The sequence below is a fragment of the Calonectris borealis genome, chromosome 11 (genome assembly GCF_964195595.1).
Source record: "Calonectris borealis chromosome 11, bCalBor7.hap1.2, whole genome shotgun sequence".
Taxonomy (NCBI): Eukaryota; Metazoa; Chordata; class Aves; order Procellariiformes; family Procellariidae; genus Calonectris; species Calonectris borealis.
Genome location: NC_134322.1, coordinates 21,337,352 through 21,357,205, shown reverse-complemented (window position 1 = coordinate 21,357,205; position 19,854 = coordinate 21,337,352). Strand labels below are relative to the sequence as shown.

The following is a 19,854-nucleotide window of genomic DNA, read 5'->3' as shown; positions in this document are numbered from 1 at the left end:
CGCACTGTTATCATCAGTAAAAAAAACTTTATGCTACTCAGTCTTTTGACTAAAACAACTCTTCCCATTCTCACGGTACCACAGTTTTCTGAACTACAGGTTAAGGGTGTCAGCTGCTCACCTCATTACTTATCCTGGCCATAATGCTCAAAAGACACATTCCATAGTCTTAGATTCCCTTTTACCTGAAGAAACAGTACGAACAATCCAAGCCATAAGCATTTCAGAAACAGTGAAGTATAAGGTTTGTTATTCATTATATGCCATGTAAGATGTATGGTCCAAAAGACTGAAATCAATCAGTCAGCCAAAGTCAGCTATTGCCCTAGTCTCCTGTAAAGGAGAGCAGGATCATTTGTTTCTATGACCAAAATCATTATTAAGCCTCTTTGAAGACAACTTAGCACAGTTTCCATTTAACATTATTAAAAATAATTATTAAAAAATCTAGTCAGTAATGTTCTTAATGTCAGTTCTGAAAGGCAAGTTTTCTTCAAAGTGCATCAGCATTTGCGAGAGTAAGGTCAAGGAACAAGGAAGATTTCCTCATTTAGAACTTAGAAGTATTCAGTTATTGCACCGTAATTGGTTTTGTTACCCTGTAACACAGAATGAAGATTTCTCCCAGATAAACAGAGTCATTCAAAACTAGCTCTAGCTGCAATTCACCAAAAGCTGTCCTTATCAAACTGTTATGAAGTAGCCCTTCAGAAATAGAACATCAGTCTCAGGTTTGTCCCTAACAGATAGGTATGAACACTGCAAGTTATTCCTTTAATAAGAATTAACCCTCTGTGGGATTAACTTGCATACAAAAAGCTTTAACAGATACATCCCAACAATCCCATTATAGAAGAGATTATTACAAGGCTAGTCCATTTTAAATTGCTTACCACCTGACCTATCCCAGTGGGAGTAACACTGGCAGTGCATGTACAAACTCAGATCCAGTTGTTTTGCCCTCAAAACTCAAAGACCAGTATTAGCCTACACATAATAAAAACTAATGACTGCACTACCAACACCACTGAAGCAACTACGTCACTGGTAAAGGAACAAGCCAGTTCTGTAGTCAGACAATAACACAACATGGCCAACGTTGCAGATCTTGCCCATGGAGGCCAACCTACATTACTAACAACAGTTTTAGTTACCACTTGCATTGTATATGTCAAACAGACATCAACTAGCCTTAGCTGCTTTCATGAACAAATCCACTGGGGAAAATAATAATGGTTTCTGAAAACACACTTAGTTTGTTCTTCGTAAATTCATACCTACTGAACAGTTCCCATGAATGCAAGAAACATTCCTCCTCTCTTTCTAAGGGAAATCATGGAAATAAAAAAATAAAAAAGCTTAAGGGGATGCAAAAAGCAACCTAGTTTTGGGAGCTCTCCAAAGCCCATCAATTATAGATTAGAAAGGGCATTTTATTAGGGTACATGAACAACTAGCAAAAAGAAAAAAAGATCACCTTTCTTCATTCACCTACTGTCCTCGAAAAAGAACATGCATATTCCCTTGAGTTACCCTTCTCTCTCACAGATCATTACCAGAAGAGTATCCCCATTATTGTAAGTTCAGCCTCTTCACCTGTGTTCTAACAGTTTCTCACAGCACATGCCACAATACTCAAACAAATCAGCACAGCTCTGTGTGCACTTCTGTAACAGTGAGTGGGAGTACTTGAAGTTTTTCAGCCACAGCCTGGGGAGGGCAGGAGGTACAGCAAGAATTCAGAAACCTATATCAGCTTGTTTCAGTGAAACATGCTCTAAATTTGCATGCAACCTTTGCCCCAGTCAGTGGTAAGCTTGAGAAAAATCTCATCCAAGAACTGGCCCTAAACTAAATCCTATTTAATCAAAGAGAAGCACTTACTATGGAAGGCTGAGCTTGCTTTGGCAGGTGAGAAGGTATACCTTGCTAATTGGGCACACCTTGATACTAAGTGACCCTTTATTTAAACACATTGCAAACAGATGCACTAACAAAGAAAGCTTACAAAGTTAACTTGAACACATTAGTTTACAATTTTCTCAATTCCTGTGCTCTAATACTAAGAATAACTCTTGTGATGCGCGTACAAAGCAAAAACACAGCTCACACTCACTGCTTTCATCCAGAAGTCTAGGAGCACCGGGGAAATCGTCACGTCTTCTCAGTTCTTTGTGCAGTCCCTGGCCATCATATGCAGAAAGCCTAGGCTTGTCGAGGGAAGATGTCCTGCAAGGACAGAAGATGGAAGACAGTAAGAATCTCTCTCCTCTTGGTTGCTTTATTGCAAAGTACTAGAATTTGTTACAGCCACCTCCTAACAATCAGGTACACATAGAGGAGTTGAACCGTATTCTCAGTTATTAAAGAAACATCCCTGTAAGAAACATGATTTTCTTCTCCCTTTTCTGAGCCACAAAAGGTGTACCTGTCAGGTCACCCTCTATATGCCTCACCATGAGCAATGAAAGGAAAAAAAATACTCAATTTACAATCAAGATGATGGGGTTAGACCACTCAATCTTCAGTTTTTCTATTTTGAAAACTGCTAGTATCCTATACAAAAGCTAACTTAAGAAATTTAAGATTAATCTCAACACTCTGTTTTGGCTACCATTTCTAAGCCTAGATCTTCTTAAAATTAGTAATATCAACTTCTATTTCAAGACATGCCAGATTCCTAAGGACAGCAAAAAAAAAATGTAATCACTTTCCCTCAATTTCCTGGACTCTATAGTTACAGTATTTGCCAGCAACTGATATAGTTCTAGAAATGCAGAGTATCTCATCCTTTTTAACAAGCATATAATGTAGATGTGTGAGAAAACAAAAAACATAAAAAGGCATTTCACTAATATCTTCAAATACCAGATAGTTTGTGTCCCTACACATATGGCCTGGATTAAAAAAAAAAAAAAACACCACACCAAAAAAAAAACCCCACACCAATCAACCAGGTCATGAAAATAAATTCTTTGTTTTCAACAGCTGGTTATGTTTATATTCTTATGAAATTAGGAATGATCACTTCAGAATAACATACATAAACTTGCTAGAGCACGGTTCCCCCAAATTCTTGTGCCCAGTTCTGTCACTATGTGGCCTTAGCCAAGCTTAGTCCACCTACACAACTTACTTTCCACAGGACAGAATGATGTTTTCAAAGATCTAACAAGATCTTGCCTGCTGAAAAAGCCATTTACTTTAAACCAGTGAAAAAGTTTCCCCTGCAGTGGCACTAGCACTGACATGACACCCAGCTTCTATTTGCCCAGAAGAGAGTAGTCCTAATCAAATTTTGAAACCTAAGTGCCCTAGAACAGTGGTCTGTAAAGTGGGTCACACATGCAAGGCAATCCACTGAGGTGTGGGAAGACAACATTTTTTTGTAACTTAATAAACAATATTTTAAAATAGTTTATTTCATCTTTATCTTATCCTTTCTTAATTTCTATTTTTGAGTATGTTTTATAATCTATATATCAGTACAGTAGTACCTGTATATAACTGATAAATCAATAAATATACATACATTGGGAGTGCATGCTAAAAACTTTTTTTTACTGACAGGCACGCGCAGCCAAAAAAAAATTGGAGGCCACTTCTCTAGAAAGCAGAAGCTCCATTTCTCTGTGAACAGGATTTTCCATTTTTCTGCCGAGTGAAAAAGAGGATTTATATTTGTCCTGCCTTCCCTCATTTTCCTAGATGCCACTAAGTTAACACCAAGATACACAAATCTTTCTCACTCACAAGATGATTTTGGGGTTCTTTCCTTAGAATATCTCCAACAGCTAGCTCCACATCCACTCCTAACCCTCTTCAAAAGTCCAACACCATAACAATACTAACCAGTTTCACTTTGCTCCAGGAAGCGAGGACCAGGCCGGTTTCACTCTAGTGCTGGTATTTCAGGGGACTTGAATGAATACCGCCTCACAAGGCACGTGGCTCCAGTGTTTTCAATTCTAGGGTTGGGGCTTTTTTTGCCACCTCAATGATAAGACACTTAAGTTCCTCAGGAACAGTGTGAAAACCTATTATTGGAAAGACATATCAGAAAACGGTACTATAATAAACGACCTGCTTGACAAGGGAACAATAAGTGGACATAACGAAACAACAAATAAATAGAATTAAGGGGCCATCAAATATTATTACCTCTTATCGCTTTGCGGGAGCTGAGGGAAGAGATGAGGGTTATAAGGAAGAACACAGACAGCCAAGCTCCTAGACCCTCACCCAGTTCTTCCCCCTCACCCAACGCGAGCTCTGGTGGATCCCCGCAGCCCCCCTCACCGGCGGGCTACAGCAAACAGGCAGCCCGCCGGCAAGCTCGGGGCGCGGGGAGGACGGGAGGCCGGTAGCGAAGCCCGCCAGGCCTGGCCGCTGGGGAAGGCCGGCCCTGGGCCGCCAGCAGCGCCGCGAGGGGGACCGCTCCCCGCCTCACCGCTGCCCACCGGGGCGGGAGCGGGGCGCCCACCGACCCCCTTCCCCCGCCCCAGGTAAGGAGAGGGGGAGAGAAGAGCCTGCGGCCGCGGCCCTCCCTACTGACCTGCCGGAGGGCGGCTCTCCCGCACGGCCGAGGGGTCGCCCGGCGGAGCTCGCTCCCCTCAGCCCGCGCAGCCGCTGCCGCCTCCTGCACGCGCACGGCCACTTTACCGCTCCCCCAGCCCGCTCAGATCTCTCCGCCCCCGCCTCCCACCTCAGCGCAGCCCTCTCGCCTCCCCCGGAGGAACCCCTCGGGAGAGCCCCCAGCCGGTCCAGGAGTACCCGCCGCCCCCCCTCGCCCAGCAGCCCGGCGCGGAGCGGGAGTTCAAACAACACACCGGGACTACTTTCTCCCAGCGGAAGCACACATCGCTCTGCGCGCGCATGTGCGCGGACAGATTTTAAAGGGCCGGGCGGCGCGCCGAGCGCGAGGCACGCTGCGAGTTGTAGTCTTCCCGTGCCAGCCCCGCCCACCTCGCGGAGGCTCCTCCGGCCGCCAGCCGGCCTCGCGCCACTCGTGGCGGCGCCGCGCCCCCTCGCTGTTCCCCAGCCAATGGGCGGCCTCGCTGCCCAGCCGGCCGGCCGGGCCGGGAGGGGCGGGGCGGGGCGGGGGTCTCCCTCCCCTGCTGCGCGCGCGGGGGGCGGTGCGTGCGGGGGGGGGGCGGGGCCGGGCCGCGGCCGGCGGCGCCTGGAGTTAGTTGTTGCGCGCGGGCGCGGCGGTCGCAGCCCTGTCCCGGGAGTCGGTTGGTCTCCGGGGCCCGGCGACCGCGGGAGCCGGCCCTGACGAAGCCTCCTCGGCGCAGCCGCCGCCTCCCCCTCGCCGCCCGCCTGCGGAAGGTGCCGCGGGGCCGGGGAGCCCCTGCCAGGTGAGAGGCCGGTCCGAGCCTGGGAGTGGGAGTGGGAGGGGGGTGACGGTCTCTCTCGCTGTGAGGGGAGGCCGGGGGGCGGCGGCGGTGGTGGCCTCGCGCCGGCTCGTGCCCTGCCCGCGCCGCCGGCGCGGGTTTCCTCAGCGAGGCCCCGGGCGGGGAGAGTGAGAAGGGGCCCCGGGGCGGTTCGGCGGGGTGTGAGGGGAGCGGCCGGGTGCAGCCGCCGCCAGCCCGCTCCTCCTGAGGGGGTCCCGCCGGCGCCCTCCCCGCCCCTCCGCCCCGGCCTGCCGCGGCCCCAATGGGCGGCGCTGGTCGTTGCTGCGCCCGGAGGGTCCGGCTGGCGCCGGCAGCCGCCCCGGGGCCCCCGCGGGGCTGTGCGGCGCCTTCGCCCCGAGCCGCGGCGCTGGGCCCCCGGGTCGCCGCCGACAGCCCCCGGGGCCCGTGGCGGCAAAGGGCCCTTTCTTCTGCCTACACCTCGGCTGGAAGTTTTGCGGTGTGATCCTGCGCTAAATATGTTGTGCCTGAGCCTGCCGGGGAGCGCTGGGCGGCTTCGGAGCTGACACCTTCTAGGAATTTCACGACGATAAAGCCGCTGTAGGTGCCAGGTGGATGCTGTCCCTGTCGGCGCTCCGTCCTTACTCTGTTATTACTGTGTGTTCCTGACATAAAAGGCTTTACGTGTTAGTGTATACGTGTGTAGCTACATTCCATCCTCCTTTCAGGCTTTCGGTGCTTGCTTTTGAAGGTTATTTTGGACTTTTAGGTGGGTTGGTCTGTTTGCCTGTTTTTATTGCGGGTGAGGTTGAGACTAGACTGGAAAGGCTGGGATTTGCATTGGACAGCAAGTGAAGCGATGTAAATACATTGCAGTGGCTAGTTACTTATCAGGCAGCTGATACCTAACACAGAACGTCCAGGCTGTTCTTAGGTGAGCGCGAGGAGGAGGAGGAGCGTTGCCTGGTGGATCTCTGACCTCGAATTTAATAGGGGTCCCTTCTCGGAGATTTGCTGTTTGCTTTAGGTCTTTGCCGTTTTATTTGGTAGAGCTTGGCTTTCATTCTTCTTTAATCACTTCATAAGGGGCTCCAAAGTTTTTCCCCTTACTCGTCATGGCTTAAAGGCTGTCCAATGTCTGCTAAAGCACTTTATTCTCGGATATTTGAGGAAAAAATAATACACAAGATATATAGGCAGGAAGGAAAGAACACGCAGTTGTTCCAGGAGCCAAGACTCTATGGAATTCCAGTAATTAGGTTCTATAGTTAGAAAGTTTACTTAAACTTGTATAAAATTCCCAGCTGAACAACTACCTTTGTTACAAATTAGATGCACTTAATTCTATGTGACTTTTGTTTGACTTGCAACCTCATCTGGACAGTTTGATTCCAGTGGTGTAGCAGAGCAGAATATTGTGGATATTTTAGTTGGTCGTTTTGACTAGTTAGAGCTCTTAATCTAGTTTCACACCAGCTTAAAAGGTTTTGTCTGTAAGATGATTTATCCAGATGAAGCATCTTCCTGGCAGAGATACTGCTGCAGTGTGTTTTCAGGAAAACCTCATTTTGTTCTCTAAAATGTAGAAGTATGCAAGAAGTGAATTACCAATTTTTCCATGAGTAACTTTCCATGATTAATCTTATGTATTCGTTTCATGATGGATTTACCTTATTGTTAGGCTATCTCACGTATTATAACTTAATTCACAGACTTCCTAAATTACTTTCTTGGATTGTTCTGTTTGGCTCGAGTGCCTCTTCCTCACCTGAATAGCAGTGACACATAGGGCATGATTCCTGAGCCTGGCCAGGAGGTACCAGCTGCAGAGCGAGGAGCCAACAGGCTTTCCTGCCTGGCCTTTGTGCCAGTAGGCACTTTCACCCCGCTGCACGCGTGTGGAAATGAGCAATTGATAAGAGAGCAAGCTTCACTCATGGACACAAAGTTTGCATTTCCTTCTATTTTAGAACATACGTTAACCATGTAAATAAATATACGGTTATTCTGAAACAACAGCATTCCCTATGTATCAGTAAGTCTTATGGTTGCTTCAGTGAAAGAGAGAGTGAAGAGGCAAAATACCATTTCAACTTCTTAGGTAATTTGTGTTTCTGACTTTTCATTTCTTTAGATAATCTACTTGCAAACATATTTACCAAAATACATATTCTTTTCTATTTACTTTCCAAATAAAGGAACTGGTTGGAATCAATCACTTAAAGAAAAATAAGGAGTGGATGCTATTTGGCTAAATGGCTCCTAAATATTTCCCTGCCTAAAGAGGGTAGTAAAATATTAAGATAACTATTGTAAGTTATTGATTAGGGTCACAGACATTGGTAATCACTGTTAACCTGTATTGTGCTGGGAAAAATATGTATGTGAAAAGCTTACTGTAAGTTAACAAGTTGTAACATGCTTCCTCTACCTTGTTCATGAATTTACACTCCTATGTCTCTACTTTCCTTTTCCTTTTTCCTGTTTAGTCTTTGCTCTTAGGGGCTTCCCTTTTTCCTAGAGCTGCCTCTCATCCCAGTTTAGAATTAGACCTTCCCATCCCCGCTAGTTGCCTGTGTTTTCTTTCCCCTTTTCTCTGAAGGGATCTGCAACTTTACTCCTTGCCACTGCTTTTCTTGTTCTAGTTGCTTCCTGATGAGATCAGATTTCAGGTGGTGTTAGCTCAACAGTCCTTTCTCTTTTTTTGTATGTATGGGTGTTAGACCCTCTTTTCCACAGACCTTGAAAAGAGAGCCCAAAAGGTCTAAATTGGGGATTTCTAGGTACAGATCAGAGATGAGGTCGGTCTCCTGTGCTGTTCCCACTGTTCCCACTTCCTGTGCTGCTGCAGCTCCCGAGGAATCCTGCCGAGCTGCTCCCTCCCGTGTAGTCAGTGTGTCATACCTGACATTCGGGTATGGGCAGATATCGAAATGCAAATAACATGGGTATAATGAGGAGCTAGTGTTGCGCTTGTGAAAAGCACTGGTAATGCGAACATTGTGAGTACACGTGGTGTGAAAAGAGATAGTGAATAAAACACCTGACATGGGGAAGCTGAAAATAAAACTTTCTTATCTTTCTCCTATTAATATGTGATAACTCCAGATGTTTTTAATCTACTTACGATACAAAAATCATAATCCGTAAAACGTGTTTTGGTTTCTTATTGAAGCAAAGTTCAAAGAAATAATGTCAAGTTATTTGCAAGCCATATGTAGTGTTTACTGCCTGTTAGTGGCAGCCAAAAATCACCAGTGAAGCAAAATCCACTCTGTAGGTATGTAAAGTAACATGGATTTTGGAGGAGATGCATGGCCCCAGTCCACAGCCAAGGGAAAGAGGCTTTGGACTCTCCATCCTAATACCAGAAAGGGTTGATGGAGCATGGTGCCGCTTTCTATGATTGCATTACCTGTGATAGGCTGGTACAGAGACCTTGTCTGTAGAGTTTTTATTGGTTTTACCAGTTTTCCCACCCATATGTGCTCTCACACATGACCACTGTTTAAGGACTAAGCATTGCAATGGGATTTACATTGGCCTAAGGCTGAAATGCTTTCATTGTTTCATATGTATCAGCACAATAATGTAGACTTTCCATTACCATACAGTTTTAAATTTAGAGTGGAAAAATACAGACTGTAAACTGGAATGAGACTCGCTAGTTGACTTTCATTATTTCAAAGCAGAGTGAAGTAGAACAAGTAAACAGTATACGCTGAGAAGAATGAGAGAGCTTTAGTATTTCTGAGCTGTTAGTGACAAGGATAAATGACTTGTTTTTACTTGGTAACAATTCTAATTAGTTGTCCAATATTTGAGCTGCAATTTCAATAAATTGTGGTTTAGTATCATAGGCTGTGTGTTTTCTTTGGGGTTTTCCAAATCATAAGCAGAAATTATCAACCATGTGAGAAATGTTCAGTCTTCCTTTTTCTTAAGATAGATAAGTGGCTGAGTCACTAAAGCAATTTCTTTCCCCATACCTCTTTAAGTGGACTGAATTGATTTGAGATTGCCTGATTGTTGAAAATGTGGATAGAGGAAAACTACGTAGTGGGAGTAGCTTTGAGGTCACTTTCTTTAAATTGATTTTCTTATGGGACCCCATCGGCTATTACAAAAGTTACCACATTAGCTTTTCAAACACTGAGTTACAAAACAGCTTTACCGCAAATGTTTTTGGGTTTGTCTATTAGATGACACAAAGAACAAGAGAATTTCAGAACCCCTCTGGAGCCTAGTTCACTATTTCTCTCCTCCCTGTAATCACATATTGCTGTGCGGGATGAGTGCAAAATCAGTTTTAAAGTGCACCACTTGGAGAAGTATTTTGTAATCAATACGTAAACGATTTTTTAAAAGTGTTTTATTTTGGGAAAATTGTAATCCTGACTTTTTGTGTAAGTACTTGGAAAAATCTCCGAATAGTAGTAATTATTCGCGGGCTCGCTACTCGTGCCTGTCATGTATGGGCCTGGCCTTAACTGAGATGCTTTTGCATGAAGTATAGTAGCAGTAACAAAGATTACAATTATGTTTATTGAACATCTGCACTTTGATCACCAAATAGTTACGTTTAAATTTCAAAGATTTGTAAATATGGGGTGTAAAAAGTATTTAACAGCATTCATTCACTATCTGTACCTCAAAATGCCTCCAGAATTCATGGTTCTTCCTGCTTAGGAGTCTTTTTCTTAGTTACCAGCTTTTAGAGCAGGGGATGTTTAATTTCCACATAAAATGAAATGCTCAACACGGGGGAAAAAAATTATTTTATCCTTTTAAAGTGCAAAAAATTATAAATGTTACCTGGGAAAGACATTTTTAGACCTTTCCATTGTAGGCTTTATCCCACATTTTACTTAAGAGTAATATTTCAGTTAAAAAACCTTACATGCACTTAAACATAAGTTCTGAAAAATGCTCAACCATCACTGTTGACTGCAGGAGACATTCTTAGCAAAGTTTTTGAAATGAAGGTAAACAAATGGATAAAAATCATGCCAGGCTAAACATTGTAGGCTTCTAGCAATACTTGTTTTAGTAACATCTTGTCTGAGACACCAGTTCAGTGTGGCGCTAAAAAGTAAGATCACTGACTTCATAAAGTTAGTGCTATTTCAGAAAACATTGCTACTAGCACATAATTTGCCAAGTACAACCTTATTGGTGTTTAAGCAGATTTGGATTATTGCATTATTTGATAGAGATTCTATAGGAAACTATTTAGTGATATATTCACAGTTTGACCTTAAATGTTTTTCTAAAACCATTAAATAAGTGCCAATCTCAATCCAAAAATGTTCTTTCTTGGATAGATGCCTGTATGTATATAGGCCTCTCTACAAAGCTCACCAAAGAAGGAAGACAGTATATAATACAAAAGATGTAAATTCTGCATGTATATATTTATATCCAGTCTTCCAGCTCTGAGGTTCTTCCTGTCAGAAAAACCTTCATATGCATTCAAAAGACATTTAAATGTACGCTATAAACATGAACAAATATAGACATCCTTCTACATTGACTTCATGTATATTCCCTCTTACTGTAAGTCTCTGTAGGTAGCACAGATGTGCTTGCTGTTGTCTCAGCTGCCAAATAGCCTCTTAGTGAGTATCATTGCTTTGCTTTTATACTTGCTGGTGTCCTTTCTGTGGGCTTTAACAACGTGGCAAGAGGAAGGAAGAACAGCTTTAAAAAGGAAAAATATTATCATCTCCCCCCCAAATTGACCAGTAAATTCAAAAACGTGCATGAATGACAGTAATGGAGACACTTAAAAATCCTATAGCTCTTGAGTTGAAACTGTCCTTGTGTAACTATTAGTCTTTTAGCACTTTTTTTCCTGATGCAAGTTTTGCCTTTCTCTCTACCTTGTATTAGCCCCGAATTCTCTTCTGCAGAGTAACCCCTCAGCCTGTTTGGAACCCCATTAAAATCACTGATTCTCTCTGTAAAGGCTCAGAATTACATCAATATTGCTTTAATAATCTTTGAAGTTTAATGCAAATATATATAAGCTCAACAAGAATAAATATTAGTATAGGAGTTTTCTATGGAGGAGTAAGTCATATTGTGTAATTGTTTTTTCATTTGCTTTAAGCCTTGCTTATTGTCTTTCTCTGCCTCCCTCATCTAGATTGGGTAGTTTTGCTTAAAAACAGATTGCACAATATTCTCCAGTCTCAGACTTTTAAGTCTGTAACTATATGGTTAAGGAGTGTGACTCCTACTGTGTGGAATGATCCTTGGAGAAGATAGTTTATTTAATGACTTTTGTACTGTAAACTGTAGACATTCTTGGTTTTTAGAAGCAGGGAGATAGCTCATAGTAAAGATGTAGAGAACATGGGGCACATGAAAACTCAGTATGATCAGTTACATACGCTTTGATCGTGCAACAGTTTGCAGTCTGTTTTAGTCAGTGGAACAACTCGCTGAACTTAGTGTTAAATATACATCCAAGGCATAAATGTAGACTATTTTAGAGCTTTATATCTGTAAAATTGTGTTTTCATAATGTCGGGTTTTTTTCAAAATTTGGTTGTTTGAAGGGCTGCAATATCAGATTATTAGCAAGAAAGTCTCAAATCTGCACTTCTGCTAATGAAGCTGTCAGTAATGTATCTTTCAATTGTAACAGCAAAATGTAAAAAATACTACGGCAGGCCTTAAAATGAGGCAGACTCATATTTAAAGGTCACTATCTCTGGCTAGAAAAGATTGCTTGGGAAGTGCAGAAAACCAAGAGGTGTTAGGACAAAGCTTGCTGAAGCTTGAAGTGCTCTTGTGCCTATGAATTTTGCCTAGTAAGTATTTCCTCTACAGCAAAGGCAGTATCCCTGTTAGAGAAAATGTCAGTACAAGCAGAGCTTAAAGTACATTGCATTTACCCTGTAATCTGTATTGGTTCTGGCTGCCGTATCATAATTGTCATCTTGCTTTATGAACCTATTGGCAGGTAGGGTGCTGGTTCATGGTTCCTTACAAGTTAACCCACTTATGTTCTTAGAGTAGGAGCAAATCTTTTCCAAAGGTGGTTCTTTTAGGAGAGTTTTTCAGAAACTGGTACATCAGAAGGAATGTTGCACTCTGGTATATAAAGTACCTGGTTTTAGCAGTTGATAGATACTGTTAGTAACAGTTGCCATGAAAAACCTCCTGCAGGTTTAAGGTGAGATTGCAAAGCGGTTAGACCGAGATTCCTCAGCTGCACTGGAGCTTTAGTCATGGTGAGTTCTACTGTGTTCTGTGTAATTATCTCTTGTTTTTCTGCTTGTTGGAATGTGCAAAGTGTTTGATTGTTTTGCTTGTTTCTTTGCTTTCAAAGAGAGAAGCTGAATCAGGTTCCTTTCTGATTGGTATTACCACTCAGCATCAGTATGGTATTCAGTAAATACATTCTTTAAATGCAGTATTGCAAATCATACTAGATAGCATAATATTGTAAATAGCAAGAAGTGGTGCATTAAAAAAAAAAAAAACAAGTTCTTACCCCCTTTTTTTTTTACAAGCCTGTAGTTTTTCTTTACAGTGCATAATGGTGATAACATTGCAGGCTTTTTTCCTACTCTGTCCTTTGTAGATTTAATTCATTGCTTATGGTCATACATTACCTTTGTTTATCAGTGTGAATCAACAGAGCTATTCCTGAACAATGGAGATAGCAATGGACAGACCTTTTGAAGCCAAATTTGCAGACTGAGAAACAGTGTTGTATAGAAGCATGTTGAAAAAGATAACCGGCACGGGTTATCAGGGGGTTCTGCTCAACCCCCTACAGAGGAGATTATGGAAAAGGCTGTGTAATAGTATTTGCTAAAATATTCTTACAGAACTGCCAAACACTTGATGGAAGGTTCATGCATGCTAATAATTCATATGGGAAATAACAGTAAACAGATGAAATACCAAAGCAACAGCAGTTAAATATAAGTGGGAATTAGATTTCTTAAGATTTCAGATGTTACATAACTGGGTTTTTTCCCCTAGAGTTGAGTACCTGCAATTCTTTGCGTATTAAGTCACAGTCTGTCTATATAGAAAGCTGAATTTGGGTGCCTTCATATAAAAGTTGTTAAACATCCAAACAAAATGAAATCTGTAGAATGCAGAAGGAAATATGAATGCATATAATGAGTAACGTTGTCTTCAGTAGCAAGCGCTGCTTACTGAGAGGGGGTTATAAGTTCAGCCAGTAGTCCTTGGAGTGGTAGTATATGGATAACACACTGAAATTTTTTTATATTGTGCTGGCTAAAAGAGTTGGTGTACTTTTTCCATCAAATAAGAATCACAAAAAAAAGGTTGAAAATATATTGGAAAAACAAGAAGCCGGTGTTGGTTCATAGTTGCAGTGGTTGTGCTGGATGCAAATAGCTGAGCTGTGGATAAAAAAAATTATTGAACAAATGAAATAATTGGAAAGCAGTATCAGTTTCTAAATAAATGTATGCTCTACTTTTTAAATCATAGCATGGTTATGGTTTTAGTGTATATGTTATAGAGGAGCATTCATCAGCACAGTCTCATATCAAAGTAAGTTTCTCTATAATGGAATGGTGTCCTAGATTTGTCTCTCGCTCGTAATGAGCGAGATGCTTCTCCATTCAAACTTGTATTTCAAGTGATGTGGGAAGAGTTTTGATTATAATTTTAAAACTTTTTCTTTCGTTTTTGTGAATGTGAGGCAATAGAGGGTTTCTCGTAAATTTTATTTGGCTTTCTCCTCCCAGTTTATGAAATGTCTGTAACTTAGGTATTTTAAATCTGTAGATCCCAGCTACTTTTAACTTAGTTGATTTTGCCACATGGTTCAAGGTTTCTTTTCCATCACTGTTTTTCCATGAGCTCTCCCAGAAGTTTCAGGGGTAATCGTTCTGCAGGGAAGATAAATGTGTATTAGATATATGTATGTTCATGGGATGATGCACGGTAAAATGTTTGCCCTGCCTGCATAATCTGCTTAAGAGTTCTGAAAAATTATTTCCAGTGGATAGTTAAAAGCCTGGACAACTGTATCCTTCTAGGACTAGTCAGTATGGGATTGATTGATTTGCAGTCATCAGTCTGTACCTCTAACAGTTTTTCTTGAACATGCTTGGGGTTTTTTTGGCAGTGGTTTTATGATCCAGTTTAGAATGGAGAGCTGTCACACCACAAAAAAGAAATTCTGCTCATTAGTTTGAGAGATGAACTCAATGTCAATTTGTATTCTGAAAGCTTAAAAAGTACAGGGAGAATGGACAATCATATCTTCACAAGGCACCTTTCTCAGGCTGATAAGGAACACACTCTATACATCATATTAACTCATCACTTTCATATCCTTGGCTGTACATGACAGTGTCATTTAAGAACAGAAAATATGCAGAGAGCAGAAGGGATATGATTCTTGAAAATAATTGAGCAGTACCTGAAAAATCAGAAATCTCGCCTTTAGTATAAAGAAAAAAATATTGAAATATAAGTCCGCCGCCTTTATTTTTTTCCATGAGAGAGAAAAGTGAAGACTTCTCATTGTTAAGATAACTATCTTAACAGTGCTTTGCTAATTGGTGCAACCCTAATGTGTCTGCACTGTTTTACAGGGTATGCGAGGATCTGTGGTAAGCATTTCCTTTTGGAAAAGCTGTACACAATGTGAAAATAGAGGGGACATAATCTCTTCTGCCTCTTTAAGATGTGTTGGAATAAATGTGTCTTTTTGAAAGTTTTTTTGCATATTTTTCAGATGAGCAACTCTGAGCTTTGTGCTTTTCATTACATAACATTTATGTTTCTAAAGTTCTAAGTATGACCTCAGGTTTTTATTTTGGTTTTAGTAAACTGTTTGCTGCTTATAGCCCTGTAAAACCTAGGAGATTTTCCTGGCTTCTAGCTCTGTCAGACCTGTAGTCCCCCACAGTTCATATGGGAGTCTTAAATGTGCAATCTTTTGATTAGAAAATATTTTCTTTAGTACCTTTAGAATTGAAAATCGTTGGAATTTGCTCTGTATAAAATTATAACTTCCTGAGAAAATATTGGCACAAACTGTGGAAGCTGTTAGGTTTTGGAACTTTTGTTCAAATTACTCATTTTCTCTGCTTTATTTCTTCTTTCGCTTTGTAGGTAGAGGCTAGTGGGCAAAGCAATCTTGGGGCTGAAGGGCCTACTTTGGAATCTGGTGAAAAGACGATGACATAGAAAAGAGAATATGCCTTTTGGGGGGAAAAAAAAAAGTCCTTGAACTGAAGAAATTATTTTAGGAGCTGTGGCTTATTTTGCTGTTGGCTGCTGCTGTTGGCTCTGCAAACTAGTCAGTTCTGGCACTTTCATGCACCAACTTCTGCTAATTCATATCTCATGTATTCATAGATTTTTAAAGATCTTTATATATTATAGTTTTATAGAAAACACTTATTAAAGTTATTAACAGATCCATTTTAGTATTTGTGAAAGTTAAGGTATATAATTTCTGTTGATAGTTGAAGAGGACTGTCTGATTGTAAATATCTTTGGCCATGAGGATTTTAGACAGATGTGATCAGTCTACACAATGTTGCTCTGAAAGCCACAGGTTAAGAAAAGATTTCTATCTCAAAATCAACTTTTTAGTGTTATTGGGAAGAAATATATTCTGCAAACTTTCATTCAAAGACGAGACTTTTTTATTCTTTTCATACTGAGAACTGTGTGTCTGAGCTCACATTTGTCTGTGTATATGTACATCTTACAGACATATTTGTGTTGAAGCAGCTGTTAATGCTGTTTTAGTAAGTAGTGTTAAATCTCCAGTTATATTCATATTTCAGGAAGAGTCCATTTTTATCTGCAGAGTAGTGCAGTAGAAGGTGACGGTGATTTAAAAACTCCTCACAGCAGCGTATCAACCTAGCATTTCACTGTCCGGGGAGTGAGACTAAAGTTCCCATCTCTTTCCAGAAATTTGGTCTGATTTTGGTTTACTAAATTTTTTTTTCCTTTAAAGTGCTGATTAAGGAAACATTTAATGAGCATTCCAGCTGTCTGTGCGTTAGAAGCAGATAGGTAGTACAGTGAAATGGCTTTTTCAATCATCTCCAATCAAAACCCAAAACTCCATAATTCACTGATTTAACAAATAAGAGAACTAAAAACTTGCTTGAAGTCAATTATTCCAGCGTTTAAAAGAGGACCCAAAACACTCTCATAGTCTTACTTACTTTGCTAACCCAGCCTTTTGAAAACAGCTATGGTAAATATTTATTTAGTTGCCATAATACAGTATGGGTATGTCTTTTGACCTCAGCAGTTAGACTGAGTTAGGCTACTGCTTCAGAGAGGTTTAAATCTTTAGTTCAAATGGGAAAGATTTATGGCTTTATATCACAAAGTGTATTTCTAGAGGCTTATCCTGGCACTTTTATATTTTGGTTTTGTAACTCTGTGTATTGTCATCTTTCTCGTATAACTTGCTGTCAAAGCATATGCCAGGTCATGTGTTATGGTCTGTTCAGAGCAACTGTAGGTTCTGCTAGTTAAATATTTCTGTCTGTGAGTTGGGAGAGCTACACTGCATATCAAAGCTTGCAGTCAAACCTGCTCTTGAGTATTTACTTTTCTCATGGCTGAATACTTAAAGTTAGCATGTGATTTGGGAGTAATATTTGGAATTAACTTCTGTGTTGTTCAGCAACAGGAAAAGCTTGGAAACTGGGATGATGCTTAGTTTGTTGCTTAGTTTTCAGATTGTTTTAATCAAAAATCTCAATTTTAAGTTAGGAGAACAGCACCTAGAGTAAATAGGTTTTTGCCATTTTTAGGGTATGGAAGATCCTGCCTTTAAACTCCCAAGTCAGAGACTGAGTAAATACTTTTTAAGTAAGGAAGCCTCATTTTTACAAGTTGCGTTGTTGACCTCAGGATCACTTTTTCCATCATTTGTGACAAGGGATCAGACAGGCTGTCTGCAAAACACTAAAATGCATTCAAATCTTTTGGTATTGTCAGGTCGTGACTAAAGCTTGATAAGATGAGAATGATTGGCAGAATGACATGCACCCATAATTTTTTTTTAACTCTTCTGTAAAATATACTGAAATCTAAAATAGGGCATAGTGTTCTCAACAAGATGCTGACTGTGACAAAAACTTTGACAATGCAAACATTCTCACTTGTGGAGCTGAATCAGTTGGAAACAGCAGCCAAAAAGGCAAAATGGAGATACCATTAAGTTGCCTGAAACATTTAGTAGTAATGATCTGCATTAAAATAACTTGGTGAAATTAATTGATGCTTTTTGTCATTTCTTTTGCATAGCAGTTTTCATATGTGCACCACAGTCTTATCTTGCAGCAAGAAGTGAGGCCCTTTCTGCACAGAGGTTCTGAAGCAGGCTGGTCTGGCTAATACTTTATTGCAGAGATTTATTTCTTAATCTGCATTGGAGATTTTGAAGTACTGGCTGTTTTTTAGAAGACTGATTTAGGTTTTGTTTGATTTAAGAATATACAGAATAGGACTGCTGTAATTAGAGCTTGGCGGTAGCTTTTGGCAAGCCCTGAATTATTTGTGCAGTAGTATTGTATTGAGAGAACATGATGCATTTTGAGGGAGGGGAAACCAGAACAATGTTCTGATTTGCTTGTGTGGGCTAATATGACTCATTTAGAATGAACTCTTTTAAAAGTTCTTTTAGGAAAAATTGACAGGCTAGCCTCAAGTTTCAAATCAATTTAAATTGTCTAGCAAGCTGTAAGTCTCCCTTCGATCCACAAGGCCCTAGCAATTCTCCATGGTTTTGGGTCAGCAGTTTACAAACACTGCATGGACCAATGATCTGTGAAATCAATCTTTGAGTCTTCCTGATGCTGCCTTTGAACAGTTTCGTTGATGGCAAAGTAGAAATGACTGTCAGGCCTCAGGATTGCATTATAAAAATTCTAAAACTTAAAACATACAGAAGACAAAAAGTTGGTGAAAAACGCTTGGAAAGTTTCTCTACTCTTTGAATGAGAAAATTTTGGTCCTGAAATGTTCTGGAGGTATGTTGCAAGATGCTGAACAGGAATGTTTTGGTAATGTTATGATATTGCATAAATATATTGAAGACATTTTGCCCATCTTAGTTATTGAAACTACTGTACGAAGCAGTCTGCGGGCTGGCTAGGTGCATGTGAAAACTAGCATTTTGTGGTTTCAGAAATACTTAACTGCTTTTATTCTGTGAATGCATAAGATGGATTAATTTATATACAACACATCCTAGTTAGTGAGAAGTCAGTGGTTTTAAAGATTTAAGTCCAATGAAATAGCAGTTATACCTGCCACATGATCTGCTCCTCTTGTTGAAAACATTTGTTTAAAGCCAAACTGTGGTGTTTTCCTCACATTTAGTTTCTTACCTACGTTAGTAAAACGTGCTTTCTGTTGTTGCTTCAAACATCTGTGACAACGAGCTTATTGTTTCCACCCTGTGCCAAGTTGTGTTTCATATTAAATAATTTTTTTCAAAAACAATTGTTTTGGGAGGAGTTTCTTGCATACTGGCTCCAGCCAGTGTGCTTCAGTCTGGCAGTGTATTTGGATATCCCTGTGAAGGGTTCATATCTTTCTGATTCATCTATCATCTTTTGCTCTTATATTTTCTTTTAACACAGCATTACATGCTGTCTCTAAAATATCTATAAAATATCGTGTGTTCTGGATTGTAGGATTCACTTCATTGTAAGTGAAAACTTATCGTGTTGTGGAAATCCTAGTCCTGCCTATGTGTGCTGAAAAATTGATGGAACCAGTTACAAAATTTCATAGTGTTGGCTTTTACTAATGAATCAACTGGGAGAAATCAACTGATGCTTTCAGGTCTAGGAGACATGTAGGGTGCCTCCATTAAAACTCAAGCTGTATGTAAGAATAAGAACAGCTGTTTGAAATGTCACAGCAGTCTGGGAACTGGCCATACAAGGAGCACTCTCCTTACAAAGATAGGTCTGTCTGATTCATATGTTGCATGTGTGTTAAAGTTCATGGGGCTCTTTGTCTAGATGTTAGCTACGCATGCATTTAATCTTTGAGGTCTTTAAAAGCTTCTCTAGGTATTATTAGAGTGGTAGAAAGGAAGAGGAAAAGAGGGAAAACAGACTTACTGAATATTTCAGCAGTTGTTTGCCAAATCACATTTTGGGATTCATTTCTATTTTAAATACTACAGTGGCTGCCAAAGCTGGCAAACTGTGATCCCCTTTGGAAGGGGGAGGAGACTTCATTACTTCTCTGCGGAGGAGGGACATCACTTCATTTTCCTGTTGCTTTGTTTTTCGTTTTGTAGTGAACAAAGAAATTCTGGGGGAGAAAAGTAGAAGCCATTTTTCAAAGCTTTTCCAGAAATTTTACAAAACAATAGGTTTGATTTAAACTTTAAGTGTGGTTTCCTGTCTTCTCTCACATCATTTGCATACCTTTGAAAATAGTTTGGTTTAACTTTATTTTATAGGAATGTGTCCTTTCCTCAGCTAGTACTGGCCGGGGT

The 19,854-nt window shown here is 40.8% G+C and overlaps 2 protein-coding genes across 22 annotated transcripts in view; one reads left to right on the top strand and one right to left on the bottom strand.

The window, feature by feature from the left end:
• The window catches only part of HMG20A (high mobility group 20A), a 46,164-nt gene extending 41,285 nt beyond the window's left edge, over positions 1 to 4,879 (bottom strand). For 3 of the 9 annotated variants that reach the window (XM_075160458.1, XM_075160454.1, XM_075160464.1), the window contains exons 1-3: positions 4,830 to 4,879; positions 3,853 to 4,037; positions 2,117 to 2,229 (exon numbers count right to left, since the gene is read on the bottom strand). Coding sequence is in view for 1 of the 9 variants with exons in the window: in XM_075160464.1 (XP_075016565.1) it covers positions 2,117 to 2,125 (9 nt within the window). In the remaining 8 variants the exon portion in view is untranslated. Of the gene's footprint in view, positions 1 to 2,110; positions 2,230 to 3,852; positions 4,038 to 4,161; positions 4,182 to 4,555; positions 4,658 to 4,829 lie in introns of those variants that run through there. The other 6 variants (XM_075160460.1, XM_075160456.1, XM_075160457.1 and 3 more) reach the window with 5 other exon arrangements.
• Positions 4,880 to 5,143: 264 nt separating this feature from the next.
• The window catches only part of PEAK1 (pseudopodium enriched atypical kinase 1), a 124,357-nt gene continuing 109,646 nt past the window's right edge, over positions 5,144 to 19,854 (top strand). For 12 of the 13 annotated variants that reach the window (XM_075160446.1, XM_075160448.1, XM_075160451.1 and 9 more), the window contains exon 1: positions 5,158 to 5,357. The gene's annotated coding sequence lies outside the window, so the exon portion shown is untranslated. Of the gene's footprint in view, positions 5,358 to 19,854 lie in introns of all 13 variants that reach the window. The other variant, XM_075160437.1, reaches the window with a different exon arrangement.